This window comes from Micromys minutus (assembly GCF_963924665.1).
Source record: "Micromys minutus genome assembly, chromosome: 23".
NCBI lineage: Eukaryota > Metazoa > Chordata > Mammalia > Rodentia > Muridae > Micromys > Micromys minutus.
Genome location: NC_137958.1, coordinates 50,229,770 through 50,244,452, shown reverse-complemented (window position 1 = coordinate 50,244,452; position 14,683 = coordinate 50,229,770). Strand labels below are relative to the sequence as shown.

General features: G+C 38.3%; 1 protein-coding gene across 1 annotated transcript in view; it reads right to left on the bottom strand.

Moving 5' to 3' along the window:
* The window catches only part of SND1 (staphylococcal nuclease and tudor domain containing 1), a 385,665-nt gene that overhangs the window by 204,851 nt on the left and 166,131 nt on the right, over positions 1-14,683 (bottom strand). The window contains exon 12 of the mRNA XM_080936109.1: positions 6,851-6,951. Coding sequence (XP_080792235.1) covers positions 6,851-6,951 — 101 coding nt within the window. The remainder of the gene's footprint in view (positions 1-6,850; positions 6,952-14,683) is intronic.

Genomic DNA, 14,683 nt, shown 5'->3' with positions numbered 1-14,683 from the left:
TCTAATGCAATTATATATTATAACTACTATGGGGGCAGAATTAAACTTTAGGGATAAATTTATGGACAAATTATAGAAGACAATTGAGATGACAGAAATGAAATGCAATAAATGCTATATATCATGATCATGGAATAAAAGTGTTAAAAAGGAGAAAAGAAATTTGAGTTTGCCATTTTCCTTAACATTCATAATAAAGAGCACACCAATTTAATGGTGATCAGAAAGAAGTCAACTGAAGGTTACTAGCCAAACTCTCTGAAAGTTAACACCTAGTCCGTATCAAAGTGGCTACCTTGGAGGCTCCAGAGCCCACCTAGAGCAACCTTGCAGGAACAATGGTAAGTAAATGGGATTCCCAGAACTTTTCCACACTGAATGAACCAGGATAAAGAGCATGTTAGTTTCACTCAGTGGCATGTAAATGTTTTAGTCAGTTGCTGACCTATCTTAATATTTATAAGAATTAGTTCTACAATAATTTACCCTATTTCCAATTTCCAAGTGGTAAGATAAGGCCTCTGCAAAAGTCTGGCAAAACTGGAATAAAGATTAACCTTCTTATGCCCCGAATAAATAACACCTTTGTTTCTTGAAGAAAAACTACTCATAAATATTGCAGAGTTTTCCATGAGGAAAACAGGTGAGTATGTCTGAAACCCTAGACTTGGGCTGAGGCAGAAGAGTTAAGAGTTTAAGATCATACTGCACTACATAGTAAGTAAGAGATTAGCCTGGGCTATGAGGACTGTTCTTTCTCTTTTCTACAGAAAAAAAAAAAAAAAAGAGGAGAGGGGAGATAGCAGGTCAATTAGAGAGATTGCTTAGCAGTTACAAACTTGTAATGCTATTACAAAGAACCTGAGCTAGGCTCCAGGTAATTCTACCTCTAAGGAATCCAACAGGCTCTCTTAGAGCTCACAAGGGCCTATACTCCCATGTGTGCATATTCCGTGCCACTCCCCACATAGTCACAAACTTAAAAATGAAAATAATTTTAGGGGGTTACAAAGATAGCTCAGTGGTTATGGCTGTTCTTCCAGAAAATCTGGGTTCAATTCCTGGCACCTAGATGGTGCACTGGCCCATAACCTTCTGTATACTACTTCTAAGGAATCTAATGCCCTCTCCTGGCCTCCATGGGCACCGACCATAAAAGTGGTACCTAGACATGCATGCAGGCAAAATACCAATGCACATAAAACTAAAGAATTACATGTAAGTCTCGTGGTTCTTAAGAGAACATTCAGAGAAGCCTTAACTCTGCTCCCTTGTTGGGCCAAATATCTATCACTATTCAAAGACAGTCTTCCCTGAGGATTGACTTACTGGTCTGAGGCAAAGCCTCATTGTCTCCCAGGCTCTCCAGGGTCTACTCTGAGAAAAAGAAAGGCAGAGTTCTAAATAGACTCAGAAAGTATTTAGCCAGTCTACTCAATTGCTACTGTAAAAAAAGGGGGGGGGGGGCGGGGAAGCTCTCACATAAGTTTGACATCCACAGGTGCCATTATAAAATGCTACGCTGAAGCTCCATAAGGCAGTAATGGCTATCAAGTAATCTGAAACCAAGGGCTTTAAAGAAGCCAAAACATGGCAGCATGAGCTGTTCAGAGACAGTCACAAATATTTGAACAAAAGAGACAGATTTGTCTGAAACTCAACACTATCTTCCAGACTCCAGTACTGAATTTGTTCAACTGGCATGTTCGTATGGTGCCTTGTGGGACGAGTCTCTCCAAATGATTGCTATCCTTGAGTTATATCAGAACAGAGTCAACTATTTTCCCAAGTATTGTTAGCCACTTACTGACAGAGACAAAAACCAATGGAAGTCTTTCTATTACACAAAGTAAAAATTATATTAATCAAGCAGCCTCCGAGAAAACAATCTAAGTATCTCTTTTAAATGCTGGTAGGTTTGGGACTCAGGAAAGGGAGCTACTTTCTTTCCATGTGAAGAGAAATGATACTGCTATAGTTTAGGATTTAGAACTGAGGGGGAGATTGGTGGACAAGGAAAGCTTCAAAGCTATGAACTCTGGAGATTGCATGACACTTATTCTTACTGTGATTGGGATGGGGGGGGGGGTTTAAAGGAAGGGGGAGAAGCAGCAGGGACTAAAAAAGGCTTATTCTAGCTGAGCGAGGCAAGACTTAGCCCAATGCTTCAGTGGGACAGCTGCACAAACGTGCTCCCGAGAAATCAAAGCAAGTAAATGAAGTCAGCCCTTTCCTTGGGAGTTCAGGAGTCTAGTTCATGTGACTACAGGAGAATGATTCTCTATCTGTGAAGAATCCAAAGACAGAAGGAAATTCATAAAGACAGGTCTGCAAGAGAGTACTCAGAGCAAAGAGGTCACCCCAGAATCCCTAAACACAAATATGTGGACAGTTCCTCATATGGCAGGGCCCTATACTCAACACTAGTATCAAGAATGAAAGGCAGAGGCAATGAAGGGGCCAAGAAGGGTGAGGCAGGGATACAGAGGCACACAGAAACACAGAGCAAAATTGTGAAAAATTCCAAACCATCTCTCTCATAAAACATGGGCCCCTCCAACATTTTCTACCAGTGTAAAATATGCCATGAACTGAGAAAGAGTGGGGAAATGGCTGGTTGACAAATGTATCTTGATATATGACAGACTTGCAGGGATGAACTTGGGGAGAAGGTGAGAGTGTGTATTTGTGTGAAGCTAAACTAGTTATAATTTCAGGTGTCTTTTAATATAAAGATGAAGAGTTAGTCTTATAATACTTTTCTTTGAATATATGATAGGCATAAATATGAGCTATGAGTTAATAGGTTTTATGGATTTGCCAAATTGGAGCTCAAAGTAATTGGGAAGTCCAGCACAGGGAAAGGTCACCCCAGAAAAAAAATCTCACTTTTCAAAAAAGCACTGGCAAAAAGGAAAGAATGAGATTTTAATCACTGCAGCTAATTACATAGAAGACTAAATCACAAGAAGAGTTATTTAAGTGTCTTAAATACAATAAAAAGTAATTAACAGGCAGCGCCATCTTGACAGCTTCACATCAAAAACCAGGCCTAAAAAGATCAGCTAATTCCCAACCCGGGAGCAAGAGAATGAGAAAGGACTCAGGGTTTGGTCTTTTTATTTTTTATTTAAACTGTTTTGATTAACAGATAACAGCTCTTGCCAACTCCACAGTAAAGTTAATCAAAATTTAATCTATTAGAGGAATGACGAACCCTGTTTTGCATTGATTACCTTGAAGGGAACGACATGAGGAGCTGAAACCTGAGTGACACCAGTAAGGGCCCACAGGGCCCCAAGAGTTGCCTCCCTCCCATTTAAACATCAAGAGGGTGACCATAAGGGTTCTACTGAGCCCTACCAAGAATACAGACAGTGCACATATTTGGCATGTGCCAGTACCTCTAAAAATCCCCTTTGAAGTAGCCCTTTGGAAGACACCATCTCATCTGCCTCTTTCTTCTTGTTCCCCTGGAATCATCAACTTCAAAGGAGCTCCTCCAGTCAGGAGTCTGAGCAATGGGAGAGCCATGAGGTGTGGGGCAGGCCTCATGTAGGCATGTTAAGTCTGTAGAGTCATTTGGGTGGATCTCTTCTTCGCTCCACAGCACACACTGACAAGCCAGGGCAAAGCCTGCCTTCCAGAAGGAAATGCTCACCACACAACACCTTTAACCCTTCCCTTAACAGACCCACACAACCCATGGCAACAGCAAATGCAGGGAAGGTGCTTGTGAGAGGGAGAGAAGGTCACTCTAACAAGCCTGAACACCTCATTGAATTTGTTCAGTCATTGTCAAGATTTTACAGCATGTACTTGTGTAATTATGTATTTCTTTAAATGTTATATTAAACAGTGAAATATAAGCACACAGAATGTTTATGAAAAACTCACATGCTTTAAAAGCTGAATAGAGGGGAGCAACTTTCAAATGGCTGAAAAAAAGTGAGGCACACTGCTGTAGGTAAGGTTCTGCTATTAGTATATTTGAATCCTCATTTCAGATATGCTGTTCTCTGGGACACCAAGTAAGTGACTTATGTTTGTCATGTACTAGAGATCTAAAAATATGAGTCAGTGAGATGGCTCAATGGGTCCAGGAATCTACATGGTAAAAAGAGCAAAATCCTTCAAGATGCCCTCTGATCTGTACACATATAGGAAAATCTTTGCTTAGGTAAAAATCCTCTTCTTTATACAGTGGTTTTAAATATCTAATCATTAAACCAGATCAAGAGTTCTTAATACAGATTATTTCTGAGTATAAGATAAATGCTTGAATTTTTATTAATAAGTCAACTTTTCTACAATATTATTTTAGGTTTATTTTGAGATAAAGAACATTCACGGGTGAAAGGAGAAAAGTAAATAAAAACCAAGATGAAGAGAAAACAATGGCCTTCCCATGGGACACAAAAGGCAAGTCTGGAGGTCTGCCTGCTAAGGAAAACCTACCTTTACCACCAAGATTCTAGAACAAGGGAAGGAGAAAAACTTTCAGCTACTAGTTCTGGTTAGATAGAAACAAACCCAAAGTGGGTGGAAAGATGGCTTAATCCAAAAGCCTTTCCTTGGCAAGCCTGAAGACCTGGATTTGAGCTCCAGAATCCAATAATGAAGGAGAACAGACTCCTGAAGTTGTTCTCTGGCTTATACATGTGTCTTCTCCCTGTCACCCACCCACCCCCAACAAACATAACTGTACAATCCAGGAATGAAATATTAAAAAACTGTTAGGCCTGCTTCTTAAATGAACCTTTACTGCATTACAGTTAACAAATCATTCAACAATTTTCTCGGACTACCATCTGAGGGCTACTGAAGCTTGACTGGAGTAGAAGAGACAAAATTCCTCAATGCCAGGATATTAACAGTCTAGGGGACGATAGCTTCAACAATATTGATAACTTCAAATGTCAAGAGTGTATCAAGTCTCTGCTTCCTGAATACACAGAGTACAGGATACAAAAGAAACTCAAAGAAATGAATGGTCAAAAAGCAAATGATTGAACCAAAACAGGAAATAACTGGAATAAATATTTCTCAAAAGAAGACCTACAAAGGACCATATTAAAATATACTCATCATTACTAGAGATCAGACAAACAACAAAAAAAAAAAAAAAAAAAAAAAAAAGTAAGCCAAAGGAACAATGAAGTATTGTCTCTACCTAGTCACAAGGGTTATGAACAGAACAATATCAATCCACAAAGGCTCCTAGTGCTGGAGAAGGGGACTCTCCAACATTGTTGGTGGGGTGTAAACAGCACAGCCATTACAGAAATACTGGGGAAATGCCCATTTCTCAGTCATTCCACCTAGCCAGTCCACTTCTGGTGGACTAAATAAGAATCTACCCAGTTTTAGAGAGTGATAAATAAAACTTGAACCTGAAGGTCTGAGTAACAGGGCATAGCTTTCCATAATGTAGAAATACTTTAAAGTTGGCTGCTGTAGATTATCCTAAAAATTTTTAAATCAGAAAAAGCCAGTCCCTAAATATCTGATTCTAGACAGTGTAAAGTTATTTTTAAATCTGCTTTGGTGGTATGTGAGACAATGCACTCTGACGAAGTGTTAAACGATGGTACAGGCCATCTGCCAAAAATAAAGATGTACGTTTGCACAGACGTAAAAACCTAGTTAGGAAGCAGGAACAGCATCTATGGAGGCGAGCCCTGCTTCTTCCAGTCACAATTTTACTACAGGAGAATACTAACTACCAGCACTTTCCAGTGCAGAACCATAAACTGACTGACAATAACTATTGTAAGATATTTAACAGAATGATGACTAAATTATCATACAGTTTTCTACATTTCAAGATACTATCTGGTCTGTGGAAAGCTGGCTCCTTATAATAGCTGTGCTGGTGTAAAGGTAGTGATATCACTTACCTACACTGAGATTGTTCCACAGAAATGAAATCTACAATCACTGTGTGAACATTAGCAACATTAATAAACACAAGAGAAAGAACTGCCTAAAAATAGTCCTTCCCAAATGCAAAGGCAGCAATGAGGGGAAAGAGGCCCCTGCCTGACAGGAGAGCTCTAGAAGCTACATAGTGGACCAGCATAACTTTTAAGCAGTTTTCCTACCCAGCTTCACTGCACATTCAGTGAGATAATTCCTGCTTGGCTGAAAACCTCATCCTTTGCTTCCCCTTAAAAGAAGAGAAAAGGCCCAGTTTGGTAACAAGCAGCACTTAAGACTGTTAAGGATAAACAGAAACAATGACTATGCTGTTATATTTTACAGAGAGTAATAAGAGTTGCTACTGGGGACTGACTGATTGCTTTAATATTTATTGTTAAAGCACAACCCAGCGGGCTTCCTCCTTTTTCTGTCAGATGCCTCCCCTGAAAGATTCGGTTCATCAGGCAGGCTACCAAGAGACCTTAGAATATAGCTGGGGCACAGCTACTATATCATCTCTTTACAAAGAAATGACCAGTTAATCTCTCTCATTTTTTCTTCCCCAATTTATTGATGGGAGAATGTAGTTAAAATTCACCTTTCTAAAACAATAGGAAAAAGTTCTTAACTAGTTTTTGAATACTATGTAGGAACAGCTTGATATTTAATAAATAGCATTATTAATAATAATAATGTACTTCATAGGGCCAAGCACACAGAGCCCAATAAATCTTAAATAATAACAAAAATAGAAGTATATGATTAGCTAATGAGTATTAAGTACTTTACAAATATAGTGCTACACAGGAACATAATTATAATTCACTGGGTTAAGTGCAAGAGAAAGCAAAGCATGGGGGTGGGGAGGGATTGACTGAGCAGAGTATTCAGCTACTTAAGCCAAGTCTGTGCCAGTTGGAGCACTTACATTCCTCCAATGGTGACAGTGGCACAGGTACGCTCTGAAAAGGCAGGAACCGTTTCTGTGGCTGGGCTGGCCGGTCTAATGTAGTCCACAGTTACATTGACCTGGAAAGAAATAATTAAGGGGGTTAGATTTGGGAGACTATCACAGCTCACTAGCAGCCATGGCACATGCACACTCACTCAGATGGACTTTGTGGGTCTAGGATTAAAATCAACAAAAAGCAAACTAACACATAGCAAGCACAAAGATCTCCAAAAGACATATTAGATAAAGATAGTACCCAGGACATTGAAAAAGCTCTTGAAGCTTAAAATGAACAATTTGATTAAGAAATACTACAGGACTCGAACAATTCAAAGACAACATATAGATGGGCCTCAATGTTCCACTCCAAATGTCACTAGGTAACTGCAATTTTAAGCAATAAAATATAAGCTGAGTCTTAGTAACAAAATACTTAGCTACCATGTAGATTATTCGATATTTAATCTGCATCATTGCAAAAATGTTGTCTCCACACATAGACTATTTGCTTAATGGGATAGACAAATCCCAAATCAGGAATCACACAATGGCTTTAAAAGAGTATGAAACAGAATTCTAATCACACTTGCAGAAATGTAAAATCATGGGTATCAAGTGCTGGAAGAAAGTTTAGTAGTTCCTTAAACAAATAAGCATAATTTTTATCCAGAAACATGGGCCCTTAAAATTTACTTGAGAGTTGAAAACTTGTCCACAAAGAAATCTATACATGGAAGTTAACAGCAGCTTTGTTCATAGCTGACAATAATTAGAGGCAACCATGATGACCATCTGGAGATGAAGAGAAACTGGTAAATCCTGATGGATATTATACAGCACAGAAATGATGTGCCATGCTACAGACAAGACAAAGAAAACCCACAAGTGTTTATTTGCCCATCTGCAAATACCTCACACTGTAGGATCCCAAGGGTCTAACATGGTTTGTCAATTTTAGGAAACATCTGTCTCTGGTATGGGACACTGTACATAGACAGGGGTTGGGGCACAGAACATAGAATGTCTATATATTTTGTTCAGTTTTGGTAAAAACCTAAAACCAGTGTCAAAGAATAGTTTATGTTTAAGTAGAAATTAAGCTTGGCAGTGGTAGCACACACCTTTAATCCCAATTCTCAGGAAGCAGAGCAGAGCTCTCTAGTTCAAAGCCAGCCAGGGCTACACAGAAAAATTCTGTCTTACCCCCACCCCAAACCCCCACAAAAAAATAAATAAAAGAAAAAAAAGAAATTAAGAAAAACACTGATAACCTAAAGAAGTCAATTGATTGAACAAGGAAAGCTTCAATAAAATTCCACTTGATTGACAAGAGGGTGGTAGAAATCTTTAGTGACCACCAGATAACATGGCAAAATACTTAGACCATTTCAAACTACCTGTGTCCAATATATGAATTGCCTCCTCAGAGAGACTGCATGTGATTTCAATCTGCCCTAACTTCCCCTGGACCAAATGAAGAACTATCAAAAAGAACAAGATGGCAATCATAAGGGATGCTTAAATATGATTCTACAGTGTGTAAATCAAAGTGACACAGCTAACTAGGTCTAATAGCAACACAGATGGAGTCAGGAACGCTTGTGGGAAAATTCAGGGCATGCCAGGACAGAAGAGAATAGAAGAACCTTTAAGTTTTCCATTAACAAAGGACATGCATACAAGCAGGAAGTTGCAGGCATAAAATGAGAATACTGTACAATAAGTGAATATGGGTACACTAAGCAATATTATTTCTTTATGAAATAAAATGGTTTAAAATATAATCATACTTATGTGTCACAACCAATGACATAGGCTCCATTAGGAAAAAATTTGGGTTGTATCTGTATGCTTGGTTTGGGCTGGAGCCAGGCTTTATCTATTACACTAAAGATAAACCCTGACTCAAGCAGCATGAAGCCATTCCTGAGTCCAGAATGCCTTTTCCAAGCAGCTTGTCAGTTCTCAGCATCAGCCTAAAAACAGCATACTGTACAGGCAAGGAATTTAGCCACATTTCTGGTCATCACTATGCCAACCAATACTTTCACTTTGTCCTTCACAAATGTTTTAAAAATCAAAACAAAGGACTCAGAAGATGTCTCAGAAGTAAAGTGCTTCCACAAACACATAAGGATTTGAGTTCTACCCCTGGCACCCATTTAAAAGAGAAAGAGGCCAGCAGCACATGCACGTAAACTCAGTACTGGGAGGTAGAGACAAGAGGATCCCTAAGGCTTGCTGTTTAGTCAGTCAACCCAACCTGGTTCACTCCAGGTTCAATGAGAGAACTGCTTCAAAAATAAAGAGAGCAATGAGGAAGATATCTGATGATGACCTCTATCTAATCCATACACACACACACACACACACACACACACACACCCCACAAATATGTACACATATTTTTCAAAAGAGTACACAAAGAGACAGACATCTTAAAATTTTGACTGTCAAATTACAAACCTGATCACACTTTTAAATTTGGGGGGAACCTGCCAAACCAAAACACAAAAGTCATATCAGAGACCAGGCAAAGGAGAGCTGGGATCAGGTAAATCTTTAGTAATCAGGATGGCCCCTAAAAGCAGGTGTCTGCATTCAAACTGTGTAAATACAAGGAATGTGGACAGGCATGAGGATTAGCCAACTAATACTTCAGGGGTTTTAGGTTTCCATGCATGTATCTGAATTCAGTTAATATAACACAAAGTCAGGACAAGGGGACTCAGTTACTAGGGAGAAATACTCTAGGTAAGTTAGTTCACCTGGAACTCTCCAGAAAAATCTTCCAGCATATCTGCAAAAGGCTAGGAAAATAATAAGTGTATGAAGCCATGGTGAAAAACACAAATAGTCAAAATGTCAGCTAAATACCACAGGTGGCCAAATCATGGAAGAAAAGTTATGTCAGGGTGATGGACTATGAAGTCCTTAAATCTGAACTAAGAAGCTTCTTTGTGCAATGGAGAACACTTACGGAAGCAACTTTAAACTGACCAAATTACATAGATTATATGAACAAATGATTGTGAGGTACTCAGCCACAAATGGGAAATCTTTGTCATACCCTTCCCCAAGTCTCAGGTACCATATTTAAGAGCCAGAGTCATGGATGTAAGGAAACAGTGAAACAGTGTCTTCTGAATGTGCAAGAGTGGGTACACTCATCAACTCTTAGCAGCTGTGATGGCCTGCTCGAGACATGCACAAGTTCAACCCAGTATAGATTCCAGAACAAAAGGGGGACATCAGACCCACTGAAGAGCCTATGGGGAGCTGATGGTTACTGGGGAAGAAACAGTTAATTTTCCTAATGGTATGGCTTCTGATATGTTACTCAATATTCCAGTGGATGTTCCACACCCAGAAGCATGTGGGCTACAAAAGTGAGTTCATGGGTTTATGAAATTTAAAAGGAAAGGAAGAGGTGAAGCTGGAGAGAAAAGGTTGTAGCAAAGGCTCTAGGAGGAACTGGGAGAAGAGAATATGATCTGAATACACTGTATAAATATTTCAAAGAATAAACAAATTTTTAAATAAATGGAAATGACAAAGTAGTCATATCCCCGAATTTTGAATAACCCATCCAGCAAATTCAAGCAGTAGGAAAGAAAAAATGCACATTGATTGAAAAATAAATGAAGTGAATCTCAGTTACCTTGTACCTGCTAATGCCAAATTTATTCCTCAGCCATGATGGGGATGGGGGGTGAGAGTGGGGGATGGAGGGTCAGCTACAAACACAGAAACAGTCTATTTAACAGTCTCTCTAGTTCCATAAGTGTTGTGGCTGCAGTGGAGTAATGATGACAAGAAACCAGAGTGAACAACTGTGCTTCCAAGCCAGGAGGCCAGCCTGAGTTCCTGCACCCAGAGGAACTGCCTTCCAAGGGAACCCATGGGAACACACCTCCCATCCACACACTTTAATCTGCAATAACCAGAAGAAATAACAACTACATTCATCTTTCAATTAATTATTTCCTATATCAAGAGAAAGAGAATAGCAAATGAGTCAAAGATTAAAGAGCTCTTCATAGCGGCAATATTATTAAAGAAAATCTCAGATACAAATGAAGCTCTGGGAATAGCCCACAGCCAAGATACACACCTGCAGGCTACTATGACAAACTAGGAATTAAAGTCAATGTGTAATTAGCATTTATGTCTCTCGCCCGTGGATCCTCAGATCTGTTCCTCTAGCTTGAAGTTTTTCATCTCCAGATACTCATCACTGGCCTGCCAATCACTCTGAAAAGCTGAAGTTAAAACAGGTTCAATTAAAATGATTGTGAATGTTAGAAATGTCTGTTTAAATAAATGGTGACCTAAATTTTGGGTGTCTGGTAAGTTCACATGAAGTGGCTCAAGTTAAATCGAAGAAACTGATTAATACAAAAGTGTGTCCTCCTGTTTAAGTGAAGGTGCTGCTGATCATCTTCATATGGAAACTAAGAACACTCGATTGGTAATTTACGGTACAGAATTTTAGCTCTAACACTGTAAAAAACAAACTAGCCAAAAATGGTGTAGTATATCCTAAGTTCTTAAATCTTTGTAATTTATACCTCCCTTGTACCAATTTACTGAAACATAAAGATTGAAAGCACCAGGGGAGGGATGACATATATTTTGTTTAATGAAAGAACTGGATAGAACTTGCAACTGAACATATAGTAAATATTTGTTACAAGAATGAATGTATATAAACAGAAATATGTTCAGGGATAACATTCTGAAGAACATCTTTGAAATGAGAAGTTTGGGCATTTTAAGGACAATCTGAAAAGTTGGTGAATCTGCTGTTTTATATAACAAGAAGAATGATTTCACCTGTGGGTGACGGAAGCCTGAGGGAGGGAAAGTATTTAAAAGTGTAATGAAACTCCAAAGCTTAAGAAAAAAGTAACTACCATGAGAGACAAAGAAAATCATACATTATAGTATTTCTCATAAAATTTGTTTCTTGAAGCTATGAAAGAACAGAGAGCAATCATTGTCCACAGTAATACAGAAACTTCTTTGGGAACAATTATAGGAAACCTTCAGAGAAACTCTGTCTACAGTTCTGTCTCTTGTAAAACCTGAAAGCAGTTAATATAATAAAATCACTATGGACCACACTTAGACTCTGAGCATCTATAGACATTCTTCACATAAGTGGTGACTAGAAAACATCAAATTGCCAAAGAACTAGATAGATGCTAATTAAATGAGAAAGTGTAACCTACCTAAGCATTAAAGATGGGGTAAGAGAAGAGCAATTGCATATCCATAACATTTCCAGGTCACACTGTAAGTTTACTTTTAATACAATAGAGCTGTTATGTGAAGCTATTTTGTATAATTACACATAATCCTACCTATTTGTCCACACAGTGAATCACAAATTCATAGGACGCTACAATACTCTACCTTTAGAAATAAACTCTGTTATGTGTCTGTTCTCATAGTACAATTTGTGGGGAGTTAGAGAAAGCTTCTATGACCCTTTGACACACAGAAGATGGCACCATCTGGGCCCAAATCCAAATCACTCTGAATAGACAAAAAGTTGAGTAGGGCAGAGAACATGCAAAGCTAGGGAAGAGCACAGGCTGTGGCTCAGCCAGGGAGCATCCACAGGGTTGGCTCCCAACGACTCAGAGCAGCTTGTGTGAAAGTGGAAGCACCACTGGGTGTATCTGTGTCTGCCTTATCTGCTTGGAAGAAAAGCATTAGTATGTATAACTGGGCGTGACTTGCACGCAACTTATTTTTAAGGTTCAGATTTTTCAAAACTGTTCCTGGCACAGAGTGAGTGCTAAATAACTATGCATGAAATAAACAAACACATATACTTATATGCATAAATAATATACATGTTGACTTAAGTCATTAGACTTCAGAAATCATTAGACAGACAGACTCAATTAAATACACTTTTCTCCTTAAGGAGTCACAGCAAACAAGAATGTGTACCTCATACATATTCATCCCAACTTTGAGATAAGTAGGGCTTATTTTAAAGAATGACACATTATTTAGTATTTATTTAAACGTTTTAAGGATTAATTTCACAGGTACTAGTTATTGGATATTTTATTTACTGAAGATAATTGAAGCTGAATGCTACGAACGATCTCAATTAGTAGATTAACTGGAAAATTCTGTGCAGGGTGCTTCTTGACTTTTTAAACGTGGAAGACAGTAATTTCAAACATCATGAGTATATTTGCTTTGAACTTGGTAGGACCTTCCATATATAATATTCATCACAATTTAAATTAATTATGCATCCTTTCCCTGCTTTAAAAAAAAAAAGAACACCTTATGTAATCATTTTGAATACAGCCTTTTTTTTTTTTTTTTTTTTTTGGTTTTGTTTTCCCAATTTGAAACTCAACTAAGAATGGAATAACCTCAGAACAAGTTCTTATTGATGAGGCCTCCTCTTGATCCTACTTCCAAGCATAACCTCTGTTGACCACCTAGCAAAATGAGCCTTTAGCATCTGATCTCATATGGAACGCATAAGACAAACTTACCTGCTTCTACTCAATATGGGAAAGGAACAAGTAACAACTGAGAGCCACATGAGCATGCTTTGACTGTGCTAGTAGAAAGAGTAGTTCCTCCTGACACATTATAGTCACCAAATGTGCAAAACAAAGAAAGAATACCAAAGGCAGTAAGGGAAAAAGAACAAGAAACATATAAAGACAAACTGATCAGAATGACACCAGACTTTTCAAAAGATGGAAGCTAGAAGATCCTGGAAAGAAGTCATATAGACCCTAAGAGAACAAAATACCCTCCCAGATTACTATATAAAGCAAGACTCCCAAATACTACAAATTGAAGAACCAAGATATTCCATTACAAAACCAAATTTACACAATATGGGCCTACAAATCCAGCCCTACAAAGGATAATAGATGCAAAACTCCAACACAAAGGAGAGAAATTACACCCTAGGAAAAGCAAGAAAATAATGTTGCAACAAACCCAAAAGAAGAAAAGAACACAAACATAATTCTACCTCTAACAACAAAAATAACAGGAAACAACAATCACTATTCCTTAATATCTCTTAACATCAATGGACTCAACTCCCCAGTAAAAAGACAGACTATCAGACTGGATACGTAAACAGGATTCAGCATTTTGCTCCACACAGGACTCATCTCAGAGAAAAAGACAGACACCTACCTCAGAGTAAAAGGATGAGAAAAAAATTTTCAAGCAAATGGCCCCAAGAAACAAGCTGGAGTAGCCATTCTAATATCAAATAGAATAGATTTTCAAACAAAATATATCAAAAAAAAAAAAAAAAAAAAAGATAAGGAAGGACACTTTTTAAGGAAAAATCTATCAAGATGAACTCTCAACCTGAACATCTAAGTTCCAAATACTAAGGCATCCAAATTCATAAAATAAACTCTACTAAAATTCAAAGCATATATTGCACACACAATAATAGTGGGAGACTTCAACATCCCACTCTCATCAATGAACAGATCATGGAAGCAGAAACTGAACATAGACACAGTGAAACTAACAGAAGTTATAAATCAAATGGATAAAAATGAACAGAATTGAAGACCCAGGAATGAACACACAGACACCTACCATACTGATGCAGAGGAGAATCCTTGCAGCTAACCATGGGACTGAAAACAGGAACCCCAATGAAGGAGCTAGAGAAAGAACTGAAGGAGCTCAAAGGGTTTGCAACCCTATCTGAACAACAACATTATCAACCAACCAAACCCTCTAGAACTCCCAGGGACTAAAACACAAACCAATGAATACATGTGGAGAGAC